The sequence below is a fragment of the Parambassis ranga genome, chromosome 8 (assembly GCF_900634625.1).
Source record: "Parambassis ranga chromosome 8, fParRan2.1, whole genome shotgun sequence".
Taxonomy (NCBI): domain Eukaryota; kingdom Metazoa; phylum Chordata; class Actinopteri; family Ambassidae; genus Parambassis; species Parambassis ranga.
The window spans coordinates 10202479-10227122 of record NC_041029.1 but is presented as its reverse complement, the minus strand read 5'-3'; the positions used below and the strand labels follow the sequence as shown (position 1 = coordinate 10227122).

The 24644-nt window shown below is 40.9% G+C and overlaps 1 protein-coding gene across 2 annotated transcripts; it reads right to left on the bottom strand.

The window, feature by feature from the left end:
- Positions 1-8285: 8285 nt before the first annotated feature.
- Positions 8286-24352, bottom strand: kcnj19a (potassium inwardly rectifying channel subfamily J member 19a). Of its 2 annotated transcripts, XM_028411602.1 has the most exons (4): positions 23350-24352; positions 15573-15789; positions 12868-13048; positions 8286-8316 (listed from the first exon to the last, which is right to left on the bottom strand). In XM_028411602.1, the coding sequence occupies exons 1-4, from the start codon at positions 24013-24015 to the stop codon at positions 8286-8288; spliced, it is 1095 nt and encodes a 364-aa protein (XP_028267403.1). In that variant the 5' UTR covers positions 24016-24352. The 2 variants fall into 2 exon arrangements, with proteins under 2 accessions (XP_028267403.1, XP_028267402.1); XM_028411601.1 differs by lacking the exon at positions 8286-8316 and having other exon boundaries at positions 12384-13048.
- Positions 24353-24644: the final 292 nt, after the last annotated feature.

The following is a 24644-nucleotide window of genomic DNA, read 5'->3' as shown; positions in this document are numbered from 1 at the left end:
GGATCATTTGAAACCTAGCTCTGCTTTGCAGGCAAAACGCCTTGTCAGCGACTCAAACACTGCATTTGGCTTCTGTTCCCAAAGGAAGGATTTTGCCAAATTACATTCCTTGAAAAGAAAGCGATAAATGAATAGGTTTGTTTACTTTAATCAGAATCTGGCTTGTACAGTGAAAAGAGAAGCATAGATGCAGGGGGGGCTTGTTATCTGAGACAAAGTCTGAGTCTCACTTTGCTAAATAGATCTGATTAAAACTGCCCTGTTCTGATGTTTCAAATCTACCTGATGGAAACAAATTAGACTGTCGTACATTTTCCACCCCTTTAGATTTATATCTATCAGTGCAGAAGAAATGGAAAGAGCCACTTTATTTGCTAATGAGACTGAGATATTCACAGTGGTGCCTCCATGAGATAGAATAAAAATGCATGGTGGTCTGCCTAATGTCAAGACGCTTAGACCCCATAGAAATATGCTCTCTAATCAGCTCAGGGTACCCTCCGGTGTACACTTGTCAAACCCTTAAGGAGTTGTGCAGAAAACAGCTTGGTATTTTAAGATTATTGCAGTGCCACATCCCTTTTCCTCACAGTTTGATTATGGTGCATTATTATTTTGTATTTTTTAGTTAGGTTGTGTCTCAGCTTCACTGTAACACACTAGGGAGACAATACATGAACATATAAATGCATTTGTTTCACTTTTAAGTGGATGCAGGTTGCCAGTATGCCAAGAATTTCATGTTAATCTTTATTTGAGCTTCTGTTTCTGTATTTCTGCTCTGAGAAGCCTCTTTAAAGTGCTAACCATATGCACCAGCACAAACCAGCCTCCACAAATGTAAGCTGACAGCAGTCATATTCGTTCATTATTAATTACTTGAATACATGAATTAGAGTCTGTCAACTCATCAGAGGCAAAGATTAACACTAATATACGTAAATCCATTCTGACTAACCACAGAGAAACTTCTGTGCCCTGATGGGACTTTGTTTCAAATGTTTTCCATTTAAAAGATAAATGTGCTCACTAAATGGCTTAGTAACATGATAACTAACATAAACATGGTAACATAAATCTGTGAAAATAACTGTTCACAGTGCTACATAAACAACCAATTAGTTCGACAGTTTTGCATTAAAATGAAGAATATTAATCATCTGTGGAAGCTATAAAATGCTAAAAACATCAGCCAATCCTCCGGATGGACCCTGGCTGGTTGTCACTCTCTTCCTGCTCTTCCGCACCAGAGAGGTACGTGCATGATGGTCGAAGTCACAGACCGCAGCTCGTCTTCAGGTAATGCGTATCCATGTGATTGGAGGCATGGCTTTGGCGTGTGTTTACTTTTGAAATCTGGCTGACTCTCACTGAGTTTTCAAAATCTCCTACCCTACCTTTAAAATGATTTCTTTGGTTATTTTAATCTGTTCAGATCTTCTTTGCAATGGAAATCAATAATATATATTCGGTGTGTGAGTACTTTTATTTTTAATACTTTAAGTACATTTAAAAGTAAGTACTTAAGATTTTTACTTAAGTAGGATTGTTGACGTAGCACTTCTACTTTTACTTAAGTATATATTTTGCTAGGTATTTGTACTTTTACTTAAGTACCAAGCGTCAGTACTTCCTCCACCGCTGTACATAAATATAAAGAAAATGAACACGGATTTTTCTCCACCATTCAGAATCCATACACGTGTGTTTTTAGATGAGTGTAGTGATCTGGTTAACATCATCCTCAGGCAGGCCATTACAAAGCTACAAGAGCTCAATCACGCTTCCACCACATTTTTTTTTTCACGTCACTCTCTGAGCTGTTTCCATTATCTTGACAGGAACACTCAGTTTACTTGAGAGAGAGAAAATCAGCTTTCTCAGCACATACTGCAGCTCAGTGAATTTGTTGAGCTTCTCTCTGACCATACTGTGGCGATGTTTCAATATTATAAACAACTGTTGAGAGAAAATAAAGTTTGTTTCTCTCTGTGTGGGTTTTATAGCACTATTCTTCCTGGAGCTCATTAAATATCAGGACAGGTGTGTGTGTTCCCACTGGTAAACGTCAGCCAGGTCTGGCAAAGAAAAATGAATTATCTGGAGAGCCATCTGTCTGTCTGTCAGGCAACAAATGTTTTCTTGCCTGTGTAAAATACCAAATTGATCAAAAGACTACATTTCAGGGCCGAGTGCAGTCAGACCCCAGATCACACGTTCAAGGTCTTTACTTCCTTTTTTTTGCAAGAAAGTCATTTCTTTACGTTAATGTAGAACTAACAGGGAGGAAGATTAAAGTGACTTGGCATTCACTACTAGCCTTTCTTCCTTTCTTCACTGGTTTTGCTCTGGGCAGCAAAGGGATTTAATCAGGAAGTGCTTCGTCCACTGACAGCGTTTTCTCATTCATCTCAGAGACAATAAACCACGGATGTCAAAGAGAGACTTTGCATCAATAAGCCTTGTTTGTCCTGAAGGTGGTGTTAAAAACGTTTGTCCTTTTGATTAATATGCAAAGATGTCTTATTGTGTGCTTTATGAATGAAGCAGCATGTGCAGCATGTAGAGCTGTGGAAGAGTACAGCATTTTGGGAAATGTTTGCTCAGATGAGCTTGTAGGAAGAAATATGAAAACTGTCAGAATGGTGTGTGTGTGTGTGTGTGTGTGTGTGTGTGTACACTGACCTCTTTTTTGGAAAGCTAGATGATGCTTACAGTGTAAATTCACTTTGAATTTGGTGGAATGACTTTATATCTCTTTAAATGCCCCCCAATGCAAGCACATCCAGTTTTAAAGTTTGGTATGTGAAATGTGGTATCTCAGCCGAACTCTGAGGCCTTTTCCATTAATTTTGGCTTTTTTTTTGCACATAATTAGATCAAGCTGTTGGTTGTTGTCCATGTTTGTTTTGGTACAAGTAGCCCACTTGCAAAAATTGGCAGTAAATCCTGGGCTTTGAGTCCGCACTGAGCAGTCAATCATTATGTTATGTACTTGGTTTTGTATTTTAAGCTTACTCCTGACTGTAACAAATCTCTGCCAGTGGATAAAACCAGTTTGTCTTTAAATTTGTTCCAAGCTTTAACTGAGTGTATCACTGTGCACCTGGGACAGGATCATTGCCAGGACAAAAACTGTATGGACCACCCTTCTGAGCACCCACTGGGTCTACCTGTGCTTTAATTAAAAATGACACCTGTTGCTCCTACATGTAACATGATGGATGTGAGTCACATGCACGTGCAGCTTGAGAAGTGCAGCAGTGTTTTCTGTCTCGTTAAACTGCATTGAATCGTATAATATGTAAGATATTTAGCAGTAATCACTAATCTCAGTGGCTGCCCTGTGAGTTTTGTCAACAATTATGAGGCAACTTTAGCAGCTATAGCAGTTTTTATAATGAGGATGATGTTATCCATTATTTAGAAAATAGTTTGCTACATAAACAATACAAACAAATCAGTTTCTGACTTTAACAGTCTCAGCAAGCAGTCTTAATGTTAAGGGGGGTTAAAGTAACTTTGTTAAGACTTACAGGAGGTGATTAGATTTAATTAAGAGTGTGCAAACTGTTCAATTGTCATATCATCATTGTGTTACTGTACATACTGTACATTCACTGCAAACTTTGGCTGTATTTTGTATAGAGTATGATCTTTCCATGAACTTAACCAGGTGCTGTATGCTATAAATACACTGTGTGGGTAAATAACTTGGTAAATAACTTTATCAAAAGGCATTCGGAGTCCCCAGCGTGGAGCTGCACTGATAAAAACAGTGACAACTGTGATTCAGTATCAGTTCACGCTGGAGATTCAGAGTCATGAGCTGTTAGTACCTGATCTGAGCTCCTGTTGGTGGCTTTTGTTACATTTGAACAGAATTGCTGTTGCAAACGTCAGCTCTCACTCATAATGCTGCCGCTGATAAGAGGGTAAATCTCCCTGCAGGGATGTATACTGTGCACACAGAGATTTTTGTTTCCCGCCCCCAAACTGTGTCAAACATGCTGCTGAGATGAAAGCAGAGGGAGAGACAAAGATATAGAAAGTGCAAATCAACAGTACAAAGACTGGTGCTGAATTTCCTCAGGCATACCTCCTTAGTTTACTATATTACAGATTATGTTGATGGCAGGAAGTAAAAAGGTATGACTGAAGGATAATTAGAGCGTATCTGACACAGCGTGTTAGCTGACATATTGTACTGACATGTCTCCGACAGGTTTTGTTTGTGGTGTCAGACATGTAGTGTGATTACAACACAGACACATGTAGAAAGACATAAATTGGTCAATTTTTTCTGTCAGCTGTCCCCTGTTTTCTCTCTGTGGTTGAAACTCTCATGATCTAAGTGGTTGGCAGGTTTCTGTCTCAGATCAGTGGACTAAAGGCTGAGTCACATAATAAGGCAGAGCTGGAAGAGTCCTTCACAATCAAACAAGTCTGCACTCTCTTGAGTTTGATTTCAAGTCATCGACTGGAGTCATAGCCTGAAAGGCAAGACATTTTCTGTAATAAACTCTACTACTCTCCCTAGGCATCATACAAATGTTTCATTTTAGCTGCCGTGCATTGTACTTGGATTATTGTCATGATTATGCTCTCTGGCACCGTGCATTTATATCTGCTGTCTCAATATAAAGGAAAATATCAACATGTAGTAAGTTGTCACAATATTCAAGACTAATAACTCCATATATGTGAGATAGAGCATTTATGTGTCCTACATAACACTGTGGAATACTCCTGTGTTAATTTTTTTTTTCTGTATTATAATGGTGAGTGCAGTGCAGAATCTTTTCTGGCTTTGCATGTATTGGAACTTGACAGGCAGTCCTTCTGCTTTTGAAGTCCCTAATTCCAAACACAGCAGTGTATGGCACTCTTCCTGTGGAAGCCTCCCAGAGTCCAAAACATGTTGTTTTGTTTTGTTGATTCACAATTCTCACATTTCGGAAGCTGGCAGGCACACTGAGCAGCGCAGATATGATTTGTAAAAACCTTCTGTGATAGTGTTCACAATGAGCATTACAAATTAATTTGAATGTTGAGTAATAGATAAAGTCTGATAGACTTTGTGCCTCTTGTTGTTTTCTAATGTCAGTCACTGTTACTAGATTTTGTCCTTATCAGAACTATTTGACTGAAATGTGATAAGAATAGTTTTAAAGAATTAGTTTTAGTCCTTAGTCATGTTTTTATAACATGCTGGAGCAAGCAAGCAACTTGCGACTTCTTCCTCTGTTGTAAGTTGCTGTTAATGCACAGGCTATCGCTCTTATAACTGTGCACTTTTTATTCTTTAGAAATGCCTTTAGTGACAGGAGAATGTTAAATGAGGGTTTTTGAATAAAAGACTTCAATTAGGATTTATTTTCCTCAGTTAAACAAATCCAGTTATTTTACCAGCTTGGAGGAGTGAATCATTCGAACAGAGATAATGGCAGACACTTGTGTACAGTCTTTTAAAGGTTACACGGATGACTGGGTGCCCCTGATTCCACAATCTGTACTGTGGTGTGAGACGCTTTCAGATGATCTGAAAAGCGCTTAAAGCTGAGACCTTTCGCTGTGCTGTTTGTGGAACAACACAATCACTCTCAGCAGTCACATCCCGCTGAATCTGTGTTTTCACCTGTGGTCCTCAACCTGCAGCGGCTGCTTTGAAGGGGCCGGTGTGATTTAATTAACCTGCCAGTGTGAAATGCTTGAAAATGTCTGCAGCTCCTTTAACAGGCGGATTGGCAGGCTGACAGACAGGCAGATGTTCAAACAGAGTGTGCTACCTTCTATTGTGAGGGAGGTGCTGCTGTGTTTGGCCGCTTTTAAAACAGGCACGGTGTAAGCAAGCTGTGTGACCAGTGTTAAGTGGGTCGAGCAGGCGGGCAGACGGGGGACAGGTTTTACATATCAAAGGCAAGGAGACAGTGAGAGGAGGCTGAACATCAGGCGTGGCAAACCCCGACCTCTCTCAGGAGCAACAGAGGAGAGGCTCTGTTCAGGTGATTAGAGATTCAGAGGAGAGCCAGAGAGCTGTGCTGAGATTTATTGAGCGAGAAGTGAGCCTCTTTATCACCAAATTAAGAGCCAGTCTTAAACACCCTGTTGACCACACATCCTGTCCTAATGAAGGTGATGTGTGTGAACAGAGACTTTAATCAAAATGTTCCCTCTCAGTCAGGACTAGTTAACTAGTCAGGAAAAGGGGGTAAATATTGAGAGTCAAGGCACCAAAGTCTTTGAATGTAAATGAATTAACAGCAACTTCCTTCATCAATCAGTGTCACTTCCAAAACACAATGAAATACACAAGTATAGAATCTTAATCAGATAACCTATGTCCTAGCTGCTGCTTTTCTGTTGTTTCACATTAGCTGCTGATGCATAGTATGTACTTGTTGCTGCATCGTCTGAATTTTCAGTTGCCACCTGGTGACTCATCCTGTTCTTACACAAAACAGCTCTCATGGTTTCATTCATTGCGTCAATAAACAGAAGTTAATCATTATTAATACACACATACTCAGTTATGATTGGCCTTTCATGGCATTTTGCAGTCATTTCTGTTGCTGTGGACATTTTTTATCATATTCATGATGTTAAGTTGTTCATTTTTCATTATTTCAGCTACTGCATGATGGTTTGTAAACCAGAACAAAGGCCAACTAATGTAATTGTAAACACACTCAGTAACCAGCTCACTGCACATCATTACATCTGAGCCTACCATGTTGTGATCAGTGGGAAAGGAAAGTCAAACACTGCTCAGGTTTAAGCTAATTTTTTGTGCCTATCGAGTGAAACCTTATATATACTATAGCAGATATTAAAAAATTAATTTGAATCACATACATTTTTAAAGCACAAACTAATTTGGCATATAGATTAGCTCACAACAGACAGTCTTACTCGGCCTTGCATCATGCCAATAGCTTTGAAAAGAAATTACAGACATAAATAATGCACCTCCAATATATAAATAAGGCCTTTTAGCAGGGTAATTCAGCCGTGCTCACGATTACCTTCCACTTGTGTGAATAAATCCTTCTATTATTTTAATTTAATGATTAACCACACCTTTGTGTCAGGTATTACCAGAGGACAAAAAGCAATCAGACAATCCAAATGACCAATGGGTCATTCAGTACTCTCCTAATAATTTTTCAGCCTCATCCTACTTACATCCCTAGAAATTGTCCTCATATATAAGTTGACGACACCTATCACCACAGAATTAATGTTATTACTCTCCATGCAGCCATGTAGCAGTATGTGTGTTTGTTTGTGTGTGGCAACAGGGATTATTATATTCCATGGAGCCCTCAAGGACCATAATATGCTGCAGGGGTGTGCTGAACAGAGCAACGCTAGGAGGAGACAGAACAAATGAAATTTAAGTCCGAAGATATTTTCCCCTGAAAACCCAATTATGTCAGTGTAGGGAAGACAGGGTGATAAGGGTCATTTTGTACTTTCTAATGGAACGACAGAACGGCTGCGTGTAATGATGGGGTCTCTTTTTATTCTCTTGGCTTTCACTCACAGCCCACATCACTGTCACACTTCTCTCCTCACCCCCCCCCCCCCCCTCTCACACACACACACACTCAGAACATTGCAGCAAGAGTGTGATTAAAAGTCTCCTGAAAGAGCATGATTAAAAAGTAAAAGACTTTTCAGTTTCTGAAGATGGATTTCAAATGTCTGTGTCTCAGAAAGTTCTCCTGCTTTCGCTGAAGGCTGTGAAGTGAGGAACTGTAAAGTGTGGAAACAAGGCACTCGAGCCTCTGATGTTCTAATGTGTGTGTGCACTTAAATTTTGTGTGATCATATTTCGTCTAGGCGCACGCCTGCATGTGACAAGTACAATTTCACAGAAGAGGTAGCGTCAGACAAGCGATTTGTCCCGGAAGGAAAAGTGCTTATCAGGCACATTGTAGCCAGGAGAATGCAGTCATAGTTAAAGTGTAGAGGAATGAAAATGAAAAAAAAAAAGATAAGAAAGGTAAGGGGAGTAAAAAGATAAATGGAGCATGGAGAAAAGCCATTACTTGTGTTTACAGGTTGGAGGCACTAAGTTTTCATTTATGAATGCCAGAGAGACTTCAGTGTAATGTAATGATGGCGCAGCAGCAGCAGGATCTGCTCCTGACAGGAGGTGTGTCGCTCGAAGCTCTGACAAATTGACTGAAACGAAATGTGTAAGCATACTCAACACACACTCTCTCTCACACCATGTGTTGTCAAGTGTCTCATTATTACTCATTTAGTACTGAATAGTGTTAAAAACAGTATGTGTTTGTGTGTGAGAGGCTGTCCCATTAGGTTTCCCATTAGGGTTTGCCTTAATTGTGGTTTTATGATGGCTTTATGATACTGAAGGCTTGAACTTCAATTAATCAACACTCCTCCATCATTTGCTCTGGACTCCAAATCCCACACATGCTTAAGCACGATCACATCAACTTTTGATGAATTTGCACAACAGAGGTATGTATTTTACAAAATATACAAGCTGTTTATTCTTGATGAAATGTAATCTGCTGTTTTTGTTGTTGGGCATCTGATGTTCCTTTTTGAAGTGAATGTGTTAATGTTTATTACAGCTACACAAACTATACGCACCTACAAGGGTGACACAACATTAAGAGAATTAGCTGCCCACATCCTTCCCTAGACTTGCTCTTCCCCAAGACAATAGATGTTGGACAAGACATATGAGTATGTATATTGGACAATGCTCTTATTGATAGGACTATACCGATTTTAACTATGCAGGCTAAACTTACTGCCCATTATATTTACTTGCTTTTGTGCAGTTGAAACACAAACACAAGCAGCACAGTGCCTGAAGCTGACAGGTGTAGAACTGAAAACAAATGACATTGAATATTCTACTTTGCAGCCATCATACCTTCCAGCTACCTGTACTGACTGTTTTCTTATAACTGCACCAGTATTTCCGAATAAATACTGTATCACATGCCTGCATGCCAGTCTGAGGTGGCGAAGCTTGCCGTGACATAAGCAAAGCAGAACAAATTTGCCTTCGGTGTGGGACGTCATGGACGTCTTTGAAGGAAACGCTGCTTTTGTGTGCATCTGAGTGTCTCGTGTGGTGCTGTGATGAAGAGAGCTCAAAGCTATTGATTTCTAGTGCGGGGGACTTGAGGTCATTGTGCTAGGTTAGCACCAAAGTTCTCTCTGAGCTGCAGATGGAACCTCCATCTTCCAATCCCTGTTGACATAGCTGTCCCTGCAGAGGCAAGCCTCCAAGATCCAAGCCTCTGAGCATCGGATTGCAACGCAGGTCACGGGTCATGTTGCAGCAGTGAGACAGGTATTGATTGATCCTACAATCTTTAGCCTCGTTACGTTAGGAGCAATGAGAGGGAGGTCCCCAGAGGATTCTACTATGCTCCTTTACAAGATGAACCATTCATTCCAGCACTTCAGTCTAGTCACACACACACACACCAGCTGTAAGGAACCAATATTTACACATTTGCAACACATGGCCCATGGGTAAGTATTATGGTAATATATGCATGGAAAAATCAATGCATCAGCCATTCTTTATTTTCAAAGCATGTCAGCAGTCATCTCTATTGTAAAGCAGACACGTTGAAATTAGAATGCTACACAGAAAGGTGTGTGATGATGTTTCTCCCCTGATTGCCCGCTGATACTCTCCATAGATAAGGGGGAAAATGATAGGACGGCAGCTGATATTCCTAATATGTGTCTGCATTTTAAATCAGCAGTCCAACTTCTCTGAACACAACAAAACCCACAATAACAAACTTAAAATGCTTTGTTTGAATTTGCTTAATGAGAGCACTGAAGGAGACAATGATCTCTCTTATACACAAACACACACACACACATACACCTCAGTTGTACACTTAGCACCCACTGCTGCAGGACAACGCTAGGGCCTGTGTTGCCGTGGTGACTGTGATGGAAAGAGGGGGCTGGTTTTTGATTGATGGCTGATACATTTGTTTGTTGTGTGTCTTTAGATGCACGTGTGTGCATCTAAAGGTGGTTCATTTAGGTACATTTCTTTGTTAAATACCACAAGCAGCCTAATTAGCCACAGACCAAATCTATCTGACAGTAGAAAATAAGTTTACGTAGGATTTTTCCTTTAATCACACAGATAAGATTGATGTGGTTTAGAACTTCTTCCGCCCCCTCCTTCTATAGAGCTAGTATTTACGACAATGCGGGGAAGTCAGTGAGATGGGCTCCTAATGAGCCTCTCCATGCCTTGTGTTGTTATTAAGTATTCATGTTCTGGTATATTTGTAACCCGTGGAGACATCAGTGTTGGGGTCATTATAGCTGAGGCTCCAAAAACACCTCAGACAAGAGCTGACTCTTAACAACTGATGAAAACTGTGTCACTGAGGTCCGCCCTGTCGTTAGTCCAGATAAGCAGAGCACGAAGCAGTGTTGTCAGTGCCACTGTGTGTACGTTAGGGTTGTGACAGGAGGTCCATTGAGTGGGACTATAAGTACAGCAATGTGGTGCCTGGGTCTATATTTGATGTCTTACAGATGTGGAATAATTTTAAAAAGAACCTTAAAATTTTAGATTTAGAATATTTACTGCAAGAAGACCATAATTCTGTAAAACGTTTTTGATATAAAAGGACTAACCAGAATGGAAAACTACCGTTTTGGTATGTTATCCAGGAGCTTTGAATTCTGCTTTTCTAGTCCCTGGTGGTGTTTTATTTCTGTTCTGCAACCTAGTTGCTTTTCCCCCCTCTGTATTCTTTGATTTTATTCTTTGTTATAATCTCCGTTTGCTTTTGTGATCACGTTTAAAATCTAAAAGTACAAAATGTTAATGCAGTGTAATAATTATAACATTTTTAGTCTGACCTGGAGTTGTGCACAGATATAATTGTAGCTACAATTATAGCTAGGTAAATAAAACTGTTTGTTCAGTGGCACGCACAATTACAGACGTCATTTTCCTGTCCACAGGTTGTCGTCTGCCTGATTTTTGCAGTCCCCCTGTAATAAATACCTTGTGGCAACTGCAGCATCAATGTTGAGTTGAGAGAAAAGAAAGGTATCTGTTTGACCTATGTGATTTCATGGTTCTGTGCTAAATGATCATACAGAGTTTTCTTATTGTCTCTACATTTATGGTTCTGTGGTGTTTAAATGAACTGAAATAGTCTATTTCACTTCATCTTTGTGTAATTTAGCAGAAAATAGTGACACAACTTGTGTGTTTGTCCACTTCCTCACTCCACACTAAATTAATGGAACAGAGAGTACAAAGCAGTTTCAGCTCTGTAAACTGAGGGGGTGGTCAAAGCTGCGGATTCATAATGAAGAAGGGGGAGGGCGACGTGTGGAGGTGTGCCATTGAAGCAAGGGAAATCGCTGTCTTTCATTGATTTTCTTGTCTATGTCCAGCTGGTAAATTAAGGTTTTGGTCTTGTAGGTCGTTGAAATATGATGACCCCTTTATTTGCTGCAGAAGTTTTGTGGATTTGGACCTGGATTTCATTAAGTCCTGTCTTCTGCTTCCCATTTCTTTAATCTCGGTTTGCTCTTTTACATAGTTGGATGATATTAAAAATCAAGTTGTGTGTGCTTACCTGGATAAAGGGAATATGACCATGGTTGTGGCTATGTAATGCCGGACAACATACCTCCTCAGACAATGGGCTGGCCATAATTAGCCTCCAATAAACACTGTTCATATTTTCCTCTTCGCAGCAGTGTGTCTCATTATCCTCTTTCTTCCATGCATGTCATGCACTGAGGAGTTATGGGATTGTTTCTGCATTAAGTGTCGCTTGCCAAAGGAATAAAATTGGGGCATTAACAACATCCTATTAAAACTACATTGCCTTGCACTGTTGGATTACTTATTGACATCTTGCAAAATTGCTGCAATAACAATACTAATGAGCACATAAATGATCAACTTTTTAATGTGACAATGAAAACACAAGAAAAGCAAAGATCAACCGTGTTTAATATTATTTTTCATATAATTTATAGTTTAAATAAAACTAAGATGGACTATAAGTGTGTCAGTGCATACATTAAATAATGGATTTAGTGTGTACATGCACAACTCTGGTAGTATGATCAGGTTTGCATTAAGCATGAAGTTGTTTTATGTGTGACGAAGTCTGCATGAATGCTTCTGCTATGAAACACAGAATCACAGTAATTCCAGTAAAGGTTGTGTTTTCTGAAAACTAATCAATAAATAGTCAGTAAACCATCTTTTTTTCTCGAACAAAGCCTTCAAATTTAAAGTACATTTCAGTATGAATGTCCATGAGTGTCTCCTCCTGTGTGTCTGTAGCTTGAGGTACAGTCTATCATTGTGATAGGAGGTGTCAGCGGTCAGCATTCATCTTCCGTAACTTTGGTGGCAGGTTGTCCTCCAGTCTTCTTCCAGCAGAGAGAAGAGGGCTGTGTATGGGCACCGGTGCAGGGGACAGTGTGGGTGGCAGGCTGTGCTGGTACAGGTCTCCAGTAGACTGTGTCATAGGTTCAAAGCCCACCTTGAGAGACTTGAGCTGTAAGCGACTCTCAGCCTCAGCACCTGGTGAAGAGCTGAGGCGCTGCAGCTTCAGGGGGAGGTCTCCTGTACTACAGGCCTTCTCGGAGTGCTGGGAGCTGAGCAGGAGTACCTTCCTCTGCAAGTCTTCTTTCCCAGATGAACTCATCCTCTGCAGTTTGCTTGGCAGTCGGCCCCCAGTCCCTCCCTGACGGCCTCGTTCCTCTGAAATGTTGATGCAATCCACAGAAAACACCCGGTCACGTCGGGCACCGTGGCTCTCAGTCAGTGCAGGGGTGGGAGTGGACAGAGGTGAGGGCAGTGAATTCTTCTCCTCATGCTCTTTGACACTGTATGGTGGTGTTGGCACCTCAAATGTGCTGTGGAACTGAGAGTAGTCTACCCTGAAAAAGCCTTCCTCCAGGGACATCACTGGTAGAAAACGATGACCCCATAATACCTCATCCTCAGTGTATGACGTCCGTGCCTGGCAAGTCATTCCTACAAGAGAGTGACAGTAATTATTTTAGCAACCACCATTGAATGGGGTTACAACAATTATTAGCAGAAATAGAAAAATGCAAAAGGGCAGCAATTCCTCTCATTATGTTTGTTCATTTCTTCTTTGTTACTTGTGAACAAAGCTTCATGCTAATTTTTGTGCCATTTAGTTTGATTTGGACACATGCAGAAAACCTATTCTAGGATTCTTTTTCCATTTCCTGGTTCATGAAAGCTGTTCTGTTCCATTAATGCAGGTGAAAGGTAATCAGCATTGCTTGTTTGAATCTAATCAGCATTATTATCAGTGACCCAGCACTGCATTCCCACATCAATAGTACGAGGCTGTCACCTGTCTTCACGTCTTCACTGTGACTTGTGGAGTTGAGTCAATTCTTCTCTTTGCTCATCTAGAAGTCAATCAGTACGCTCTTGTGTCACTGCGCAAAGATTCTGACAGCTCATAAACATTCTAACACATGTTCCCATTTGACCTGTGTTCTTGTAAAATAATTTCATGACATTTTGATGATCTTTGCAGGTCCTGCACAATCAATAAGCCCTTAGTCCATATTTTTTCTGCTCCAGTGGCTCTTCTCCAACCTGAGCTGTTCTGTTAAACACTACAGTTAACTCATGAGTGGGTGTCTGATCCCTTCCCTCTGAGGGATATGTGCAGTGTTATGTCATAGCCTGATGCTATTCCAGGCTCCCTACTCATCTTCATCCACAGAAAAAAATCTAGTAGCCCCACATGCAAAGGTCATTTTTATTCTCGATTCGCCCAGAGGCTTTCCTTTAATTAAAGTGGTGAGTCCAGGTCAGTTTTGCAGCTGTATTGCCTTCTCTGCACGAGAATGAGTATTTTTGCTGACTGTGGATGCACAAGACAGCAGGAATCCCAGTGAGGATAGGACAGGCATGCCAGTTCATCATCCAGGCGACATATGGATATCTAACCATATGGTAAATGTTTACGACATCTTGCATATAAATAAATAAACAAAAGTCCTCAGCACCAGTATGCAAACGCTTGGCAGAGAGCGAGCAGGGTGTCCTCGTAGCCTTCACTGGCACTGTTTAGAAAGTAATTTGCCTTTTCTGGGAGACTTTGTTTGAATCTGCCACTGTTACTTAGTGAATATCCAATAATTCATACTTAGTGAGAGGTGTGTGTCACCAGCATATTAATGAAAGACCAACATAGAAAAAGACAATGCCCAAACAAAAAGAATAAAACAGCTACCTAATAATGAAGCATAGCAAGTGGTATTCTCTGCTTTGACATAGTGTGTGATGCTTAGTTTGTTTTATGTGCATTGGTTCTGATAGGGTTTGTGTCCATTGTGAATCAGGTGTTTGTTGAAATGGAAAAAATTGATTTGATCTTGTAAAATGTAGGATATAGTCAGGATATATGAGATTATAGCTTATAATTGATTTTTTTTTTTTAGCTGTCAGCGTTTTTTTAATGCAGAAGCTTAATTTAAAGTCAATAAACTGGTGATGTGTTGTTTTTTATGTCAAAACAGAAAATAAGCCCTTTAAGGCATGAACTCAAGTTGACAAAAATGAAAACCTCTGCGTGCTAATCTGTCGAGCGTGGTTGAAACATGGAAGGAGTTGGGGAGACAGTCGACAGGCTGAACAGCTGCGTCAGCCACAGCTGGATGTGCGGCGATGACTGATAATGTGTTTGGGTTAATGAGATACGTGTGAGAACCATTGAAGGTGACACTGCCAGGGCTTTCCTCCTCTACTCCTCAGATCTGAGTGCCACAGCACTGCGACACTAAAACTTCTGGCTGCACCCTGATTTAATGGTATTATCAACAGAGCACAGACCGTGCTGCCTGCCTGCCTCTCCGCTTCCCTGCTGATCCCTCCCTCCTGCTATAAGCCTATTCAGCTCTGTGGGTTCTTCTACTACAGTGGCAGAGCAAGGGTTATGGGGGATGGATAGAGTATGAATAGAGGGAGATGGATTTGTTTGTGTTGGGCTTTAGGGGGAAATTATTTAGTTAAATATGCAACAGAGGAGCAGTGTTGTTGCTGAGAGTACTTCTGCATGGCTGCTTGTAGTTTACAGCAGCAGCTGTATACTAATGTCTCACGCTCAGAATTACCTCTGCTCTAAGCTGTCATCTGAAAAAAAGAGAGTGGAACTTCTACTAAAACCTCAGCCTAAAACCATTCATCAATGTGACACACGCATCTATGACCACAGGCTTTTATTATGCATAGAGTGGGCATAAAGCGATTTCTGCAGTAATAAAATATCCCTCATAATTCAATCAGGGTGTCATTCATGTGTTGTTCTCATTCTCACATTTTCCAGCTTCGGCATTCTTTAGATAACTGGAAAGGTAAGGGGGATGAGATTCCAGATTACAAGTATCTATTAGACAGGATTGTTATATAGGTTGATATTAATAAAGGAATTTACATTTAGATTGAGAGTGGAAAAAGCAACAATGAGAATGGGAATGAATACAAAGTGCAAAGGGAAAGGATTTTTGCTCACCAGTGGTCTCCACGATGCCCTCAAGAATAACCACAATCTCAAACTGTTCGTTCATGAGAGAACGCTGGGAAAGGTCGAAAAAGGGGCTCTTGGGATTAATTTCATGGCAAATGGTGAGAGGGGACACCAGGAAGAGCTGGTCTGCACCTGTCCCAAAACCGACGTCCAGCTCACATTGGTCCAGAGGCAGGAACTCGCCCTCAGGTGTCTGACGAGACTAAGATGAGAGTGGAAAAAAACAGAAAGAAAGGAAATCATTAAACGTTTGTAATTGTAATTTTTTTCTGGTTTATCCATTGGTGTCGTGTTTGGACAGATGTGGTCCTTCACATTGTTTTTTAACAGAACTTGCAGGCAGATGTATGCCATGTTTGGACAGGACGTGCCCACAGAGTGTTAACTGGTGCAGAAGTATTTAATTGCCAAGATGACGTTGGCACCAATGCACGTGGGTCCTGGGTGTATTTTCTCCGTTTCTCTACTATTCTTATCCCATCAGTCTGTTCACATTTTCTCAATTAGCATTTTCACTCGTTCCTGCAAATTCTCTTTCGAGCCATCTTCCATCCTGCTGACCGCAGAGGCATTCAGGTTTTTATAGAAGCTTTTACACTGTGAAATATTTTTAATAAAACCTTCACAGAACACCAAAGTGTATGTGTAAAAGTAATCTTATGCATTTCAGACCTAGTTGAAAATAAACAGGTGTTTGAGAAAAATGACCATCAAATGTTAAGATTGATGGTCATTGATGATCATTTACAATTAATAATTTCACAAAAAATGTTTTTTAAATATTTTTTTCCACTATGTTTTACCTCCAACCAATTATTTGGATGCGTCATGCAGCCACCCACCGAAACAGACACACGTACACACACATGAAATTCCTCAACCACGCACAGCTTCATAATGATCACCCACACACACAGCTTCACCCCCTTCGCTTTCTGGCTTTTTTTTCTTTTAAGTTTTTTTCCTTTTTTTTTTGTTCTTGTTGGAAATCCTAAAATAATCAGCACCTCATTTCCACAAAAACTTTCCTTTCGCAGCACTTCAGGCCCAGAATTTAATGAAAGTTTTTGTGATATATTTGGTATTACTTGCCTATTGAGTGTTTGCTGGGCCAGAGTTACAGTAGCTACACTTTTCAGTTTTCACTGGGGATAAAAAGGATTTGCAGAAATAAAGCTTTAATGTAAACTGCAGCCCCTAAAATGAATATCACTGTAATCAGCATCTCTCAGTTCATGGACATTATAACCCATTGAATGTACTGTAGTTTAGTTTCCTTCATGAATTGGATTTTACTTTACATCTTCGAATATGCGTTTTACCTCATTCTCTGCTGTACAGCATCTACTCAGAGCCTAATCTCATTCTGACCTCTCTGTGATATTGCCCTGTAGTGTTTCCCTCCAAGATACAAACTGTGAATGAAGTGTGAGTAAACAGGTTTTGCATTGCCAGAAAACATTGCATTCTATTTCTATCTCGTGTGAATATCAATGAGACACTCCTCTGGATATATTGTTCAGTTGTCAGGTGCTCACAGGCCGCTGAATACTATTTGGCATCAACTCCTCCATGTGGGTTATCTCATGCTAGCTTAGGGAAATTCTGCTTTTCACTTTCTGTCTTTGTCACTTAAGATTAAAAAGATGGATGACTGTATGCGGACATTGATGGGCAAAGCTCCTTACACAGGCCCCGTTGGCACTCCTCTACATTCCTTGTGCAAAGATTCAGAGATAGCTGAGCTACTGCTGTCTACTGTTTTTTCAGTAAATGTAACATGGACTTTCAACAAATAAACAGATTTTCCTCTTCAAGCTCTGACATTTGCTGACAAGGACTCATTTTCTACAGTGTTTTTGGAGAAACAGTACAGCAGAAGGACTGAATGAGGACATATTTCTGTCTATAGAATTTCTGTCTGATTGCTCACAAACCACCTCTCAGCTCATTATCATTAGAAGGGCAGTGTGTGTGTGTGCATTGTTTTTTTCTTCTCCACGGTCACAAAAGGAGCAGTTGAGTTGTGTGAATGATGTTCACGGATGAAGACAGGTAATAAATAAAATTGATTGGGCCTAAAGTGTCCTGATCTTCCTACTCAACTCCACTCCATGCTCGGCCAGGCCCTCATCAATCCGTAGCCTCGGCAGAGAGGGGGGGCGGAGGAGCTTGTAGGCAATCAGATCGACTGACAAGCCAGCCGAATCATGCAGGCTTTCACATGGCCAGATACCCTCAGTGCATTTAGATTCGGTGGAATCAAATCAAGAGTTAAATGAATTGGACAAACAATTTTAGGATGGACTGCCGTTTTCTCTCCCAAAAATATAAACTCTAAGATCTGAAGCTTAATCTGAAATTGTGGTTATTACACAAGTTAATTTTAAATGTCTCCTCTACCTGGATAACACAGTAAACACTGGGAAAGACTTTATTGTTTCCTCCCTTACTGCATACATACGCCGTGTTACAACACAGCTTGTTTCTCTTTTTGGTAGATATTTGATTGCCAATCATAAAAGCAGAAAATCTGCAATTTCTGCTGCAGTTCAGCATTTTCTGTCATTATCAAAACTGGTTTATTGACAACACCTGTTCTTTGTGATCAGTGCTCACAAAGAGGCTTCAAGACAAAACAGAGATGAGCTGGGCAGATGAGCAATTATACAAACATTTAGTGGATCTGTCACTCTTCAAAACGTCTTTTTTTCTGAGCTGGATGTTCTTTTAGAACAACAGCACTTCAGACATCTATTAGCTGCTTTTCTTCAGGTTTGCGGGTGCATGCTGAGGCTTGGACATGCAGCAAAATTAGCAGCTGCAAGCACATAGTTCCTCATATAACCACTTGTGACTGAATTTTCCCTATTATATTTTGGCTTACTTAATTAAGGGCAAGGTGCTTTTAATGACAGGTTGGTGCTATCAGAGGTCAAGTTTTTAAACATTTAGTGTGAGCGTTTATTAATTTATGCAGTTGAGCTTTCATTAAATGTTTGGGATTCACCTCCTTCACCTTCATGCCATCCACCAGCCATCAGTAATATTGTGCTGTGGAATCATAAGAGACAGACGATAGATGTTCTGACCACTGCCCTGAAAAATATAGAAATGTAAACTAACCACATTGTCTTGTTGCAAAGACGTCACTGTGAAGGCTTGTGCTCGATCGAAATTAAAAATGACACATTAAGTGCTCAGTGATATTGCAATGCGGTTTCATGTTCTTCCTTTCGAAGTGTTTTAATTCCCTGTTTGGCAGATGGGCTGCACACAATGTATAATGTTCTTGAGTATTTTGTGTTGCCTCTTGTGTTAGGTAAAATACTCAAACAATGTTCCTATATATGTAGGAGATGTAGCGTTTGTTTAAAGAATCACAAAGCAGTGTTTTTGTTCTTGTGTGTTGTATATTTTAAATCATACACTTTTGCTTCTCTCTGGAGGTGAGCTATAAACCCAGGCTCCTAAAGCTGCCTGTATATGTGTATGTGCTTGGTATGTTTGACTGAGGACTGTCTAAAAAAAAAGTCTTATACACCTGCAGACTGAATTATTCAAGTATAGAACACAAAGAAGCGAGCAGTCCAGACTCTGGGTTTTCTGGCTGCGGGGCTTGCTAATCAATGACTGCAGGGCTCCAAGGCTGTTCTCCACCACTCTACTACCTGATGGTGTAATTGAATCTCTTCTTAGCAGGAAAAAGAAAATGGAAATCACTTCTACTTCTAGTGACTGTAAAGCCCCTCATGCAATCCTCTGAGGAGATGCACAGCAAAGAGTATTCATTCCATTGTATTCCACTGAAATAGAAGTTGCTGTTCGTGTAGTGAAAATATTAACAATAAATCTGTAGGTCTTTCGTATCTCTTACTGCAGCCTCCTGCCTGACATCCGAGCAATTATGCTGGCGTCGTATTTTTTAGCTGGGATGTTCCAGCAGGATACGCTCTGACAGTGTCATGGATGTGCTGCAAAGCTGCATTTCATCTGCTTATGGTGGCACTCTGGATGACAGCTTTCATTGGTCTGTTTTTCCCTTATTTCTGCTGCCTCCTGTCAGCCCAGTGATCATCCACGACAGCATAGTAGAGTGTTACAGCAGTGACAACAAGTGGTTGCCACATAGATGGGATAAAATGTGTAAAATTTCAAATTAATCTGCAGTTTAAAAAGATCTAATACCACTGATCAACTTCAACTGACTTGTTTTGTCTGACCCAATGATGTTCAGTTTCCTGATACATGTGGCAAGACAAGCCTTGAATTCTTACATTTAAGAACTGAGAAACAGTATTTGACATTTTTCCTTGAAGGCGTTTAAAATAGTCTTTCAGTTGCTCTGTCACATTCTTGGCTTCTCTAGGCAGTTTAGAGCAGACTGAAAAAAACATCCACCACCCAGCATATGTCTCAATGCAGCTAGAAATATTTTACATCCATCTTCCTCACGACTGCAGAAAACCTCACCTTTAATGAACCAGCAGATTACAAAGCATGTGCACATTATATCCTGAACTAACACACAGCCAAAAACCCATCTTTGGCTTCCTGCACTTCACCAAAGAGAAAAGAGACAGTCTGCTCCAAGGCATGAACAGATGGCAAGAGAATTGCAGGAGTGGTGACTGGTACTTTTTTTCTTAGTATTGCACTTCTGTCTGCAGTATCCCTACATCACAGGTCTGGTTATCTTTGCTAACATACAGACTAATGACAGGTTTGTGATTTTATAAGAGGTGTTTTTTGTCTTCTTTCGACCTTGTAAAGGGCAAAGCTTCTACAAAACAGAAAAAAAGAGTGGGCACATCCTGTAACTTCTGCTCCCTGCACTCTAACAACAGGCTTCTCTAATTGGGGTACATCCCAGTACTTCTGATTACACCTGCTTTCTTGCATAATTGACTTTAGTCCCACTTACAGAAGACACAATAAAGGAGAACAGATTTTTGCCCATAATCACCCCACATACATTTAAATTGCAGTGCAGTTACCACTACCGAGACAGCACACTTTTATTTTTGGATGTGACAAAGACCCTCAGACCCGACAATCTAACTAGAAATATAACTAGATACACTGAAGATAAATCTCCTGAATTTCTATGCCTGTTTTGGTGTAAACCTGCGTTGACGACCTGACGTGTTTTCTTGTGATCCTTCAGTGCAGAAACGTGCTTTTGGGATTGATTAGCAGCTCAATCAAGAAACTAGACTCTAGAGTCCAATAAGAGAATTGGGTTGTGTGAGTGGTTTCCAAACACTTAAGACATGATGAAAAAACACCCTTCATTAAAAAAATGAACCATCAGTAATGGGCAACTCACTACGGTTTAAAGATTTAAAATTTGCTCGACAGCATCACCACCACCAGCAACACCTTTGTACAAAAGCCTGTTGGATTTCTCGTTTGATTCAGATGCACAGGAAACAGATAGATGCTGGCACTTTCAAATTCAACTTAACTAAATAGAGCTACTTCAGACAGAGCAGAGGAAGTGCTGATCTCTGTGTTCAATACTGTCCGGATTCTTTATAGCACTGCTTTAATGAGTTTTGTGAGACAAATGATGCTGATGTAAACACTTTTGTGGCAACAGGAAAAAAACCTTCCTGATCCAAGCTGAGTGTGTAATGCTCTTAACGTGTATTTGAAGGTTTTGAGATACAAAGCAGAAATTAAACAGTAAGACCCTCCTTTTAGAGACACCTGCTCTGAGCACAGTCTTCAGAGGAACTGAACCCCATCCATGACACTAATGCTCAGGCTAACTGCAGTCTGTTAGAAGCAGTTTTTATAGAAATACATGTTCTCTGCTTTATTGGAGGAGTCTCTTTTAGCTTGATGAACAACTTTTTCTGTCACACAGTAGTTTTGCAGAAGCTAAAATAAAGATTTTATGATGAGACATGGCTTAAAGAGGGCTGCAGTTCAACAGCACCACCAACATTTCTACACAGGGACTGCACTGAAAGCATTCAGCTTCTTATTAGGGCAATGTATGTGATATTATAACATTTAAAGGTACGTCCTAAACAATAGCTCTTGTTTGTGCAGTGACTCACCTGACTTTATTTGTGTGTGTGTGTGTGTTCTGTGCTCTGGCAGAGCTGTAGCAAATATTCTGTCTTGGTAAGAGAGCCTTTGAAGCGAAAGAATAAGGTTAGACCACAAAGCCCTGAAGCAAAAAGCAAAAAAAAAGAAAGAAAAAACTAAAGAACACACAGTGGATGCTGTATTTATTGTATTTTACAGAGAGGGATTTTAAAAAAATATGCAGGGTTGGCACAGGGGTCTTAGAATTTACACTGATATTATTTCTGGCAGTCCAGAAGGAAAAGTAAAAGGATTTTTGCTGTAAGAACTTCCTTAGCTTCAAATAGTTTGTGTCTGTTCCTGTCTCCTTTACTATACTGCTTGTTCCCCTAGCCACACTTACATCTTAAAGTTCCACAGTATCATAGGTGCACTTCACAGGTGGAGAGGTTTTCATTGAGATGCTGAGAGCTTAGGGCTCAGTCTTTCACAAGAGACATGGGTAATCGTCGCGCACATGTGCAATTGTACTTTCCACCTATGGGGCTGTTGACTTCCTCCATACTTGTAACAGCTGAATAGCTTGGTCTCCCCTGCCTCCCTCTCTGCTTGTATGCATCATTAAGCTGACCAATGCTGAGCTTGATGTGACTGTGCTGTGGAGAACACATAAACAAGCTCCAAGCTCCACGCTAATGCTGTTTGTCTTCTTTATGGCCCATTTTGTGCACTGAACATGGATGAGGCTGAAAGGAGCTCTATTATGATAATTAAAAGAGGAGCCAGTCGACTCTGCTACTGTTTGTGCCAATTTTCTGCGTCGTTGCTTGTTTTCGGAGTGTGAGGTTCAATAGCTGTACCCCCCCCCCAATCATGGCACATTTGGTTAGGATTCAAAGTCATATAACATGTACCACATTGTATCTTGGGCAGAAGAACTAAAGCGCTTTCCAAAGAAAGGACAATACTGTATTTACTTTATGATGGTCATAAATGGATTTTATGTCTCCACTTCTCTCTACCAGGAGTGTTGTTTTAATGACTCTGGTGTGTGAAGCTCTCTTAACTGCTGATCCTAACTTTCTTCCTAAGGGTGCCCCGTCTCGCTGTCACTTCCACTTACTGATGCAGACATCTGTCTGTCCAGGTGTCACGAGGAGCTCATGCTAAACTACAGTGTGCTGCAGTCTTTACCTCAGTGATTTGAGATCCACCTACCTGGCTCCAGCTCAGCATCACCATCCTGCAGCTGCAGGATTATGGTAATACTACCTTAAGCCTGTTTTGTTTAAAAAGGTGTATATGCATAGTGGAACTCGCTCACAATGAAGCTCTGAATCACAAAACATTAATTTTAATCTCTGCTGTGCAATTTGCAGCTGTTCCTTCTCCTCCTGTGCTCAGTGAGAAAACGTAGAGAATAAAGATTCCTCAGAGATGCTAGCTGTCAGTCAGAAGTGCAGCCATTGTGCAAAAAAGAAACGTCTCTTCTTTTTTTACTTTCTTTAAGCTTCAACAATTTGCATAAACCCACAGTGTGCCAACTACTTCAAAGAAAGTGCTGATGACACAACACCAGGCTGATATTCAGCAGAATGCTCTTATAAGTTGGCATGTCATTGTTAAAGTGCTTTAAAAAATGTTTTGTTTTTTTACGTGCTGCTCCTACACTTAATAGTTCCCTTTGAGTTGGTGTCACAGACTATCTCCTGTTTGAGCTTACCTTTATGAGCTTGCACCTGATCTGTGCGGAGACCATGTGGCTGTTCCGCAGGTTGCCCACGCGGAACATGAGGCACAGTTTGCCGTCTCGCTGAGAAATCACGGCGTCCTGACTGAACATGAGCGTCTCTGCGCGTTTCTTTGGTTGGGACATTTTTATGAACATGCAGCCGATGAGAAAAGCGTCCACGATGGAGCCCAGCAGTGACTGGAACAAGAAAAGGATGATGCCTTCAGGGCACTTCTCTGTGATGTACCGGTAGCCGTAGCCGATTGTGGCCTCAGTCTCGATAAAGAACAGAAAAGCTGAGGGGAAGTTGTAAACATTGGCCACGCAGGGGGTGTAGGACGCGTCGTGGCCGTGATTTAAATCTCCCCTGATGTAAGCAATGATCCACCACATCGATGCCATGACCAGCCATGCGATAGTGTAGGTCAGGATGAAGATGAGTAGGTTCCATCGCCACTTCAGGTCTACCAAAGTGGTGAAAAGGTCAGAGAGGTACCTGCTGGTCTCTCCGCCGAGGTTTCCGTGCTGCACGTTGCAGCGACCGTTCTTCTCCACGAAGCGCTGCCGTTTCTTTTTGACAGGAGCAGAAAAAGTGGTTGCACGGTTTGTGTTAACCACTTGGTAGTCTTCGCCAAATTTTCTACGAAGTGCCGCCATTTCAGCTTCTGCTGAAGTAAATGCAAAAATATGCGCAGTTTAATCCATGTTTTCCTTTGTGTTAAGCTCCAAAACACTGGTTACCTGCAGTGCGTAAAATGCGCCATGGCCACTTTAGCGCGCACTGTAAATCCTATGAATAAAAAAAATCAGACCTATTTCAGTGCTTCTAAAGCACAGTAGTTATCCCCTTTATTGATAAATGTCCACTGTTCGTCCAATTATTTCACATGGCATCAAAGGATCGCTGGCTATAGCTGTGCGCTCTCTGTTCAGGCTCCCCGCACTCTGAGCCGCGCGGTGCTCACCAGTTTAACGAAATACGAGGAGCTGTCTACCATTCACAGCTTCTGGTAGGCAGTAAAGGAAAGGAAGTGTGTGTGTGTGAGGGGAGAGATGTGAAGAGAGGGAGGGAAGGGGGCAGGGAGAGAGGAGGAGAGAGTTACACAAGACAGCGTTTGTGTGGAAAAAAGAGAGAGAGCTAAGCAATCTAACTATTCATTCGCCCAATTAAGCCAGCGTGACACTTAATTAATATATTAATCAATGATTTAAGTCAACTATTAATTTATTAGTTGTGAGTGCTCACATGGCCTTTACATTGTAGCTGATCCTCATGCATGGTTAAC

What these genes read in the sequence shown, in the direction of transcription:
- kcnj19a (XM_028411601.1), bottom strand. Translation starts at nt 24,015, where the DNA reads ATGGCGGCACTTCGTAGAAAATTTGGCGAAGACTACCAAGTGGTTAAC. An exon ending in TCAGGTGCAAGCTCATAAAG is followed by an intron (nt 15,790 to 23,349) that starts GTAAGCTCAAAC and finishes CTCTCATCTTAG; the next exon opens with TCTCGTCAGACACCTGAGGG. An exon ending in GGGCATCGTGGAGACCACTG is followed by an intron (nt 13,049 to 15,572) that starts GTGAGCAAAAAT and finishes ACTCTCTTGTAG; the next exon opens with GAATGACTTGCCAGGCACGG.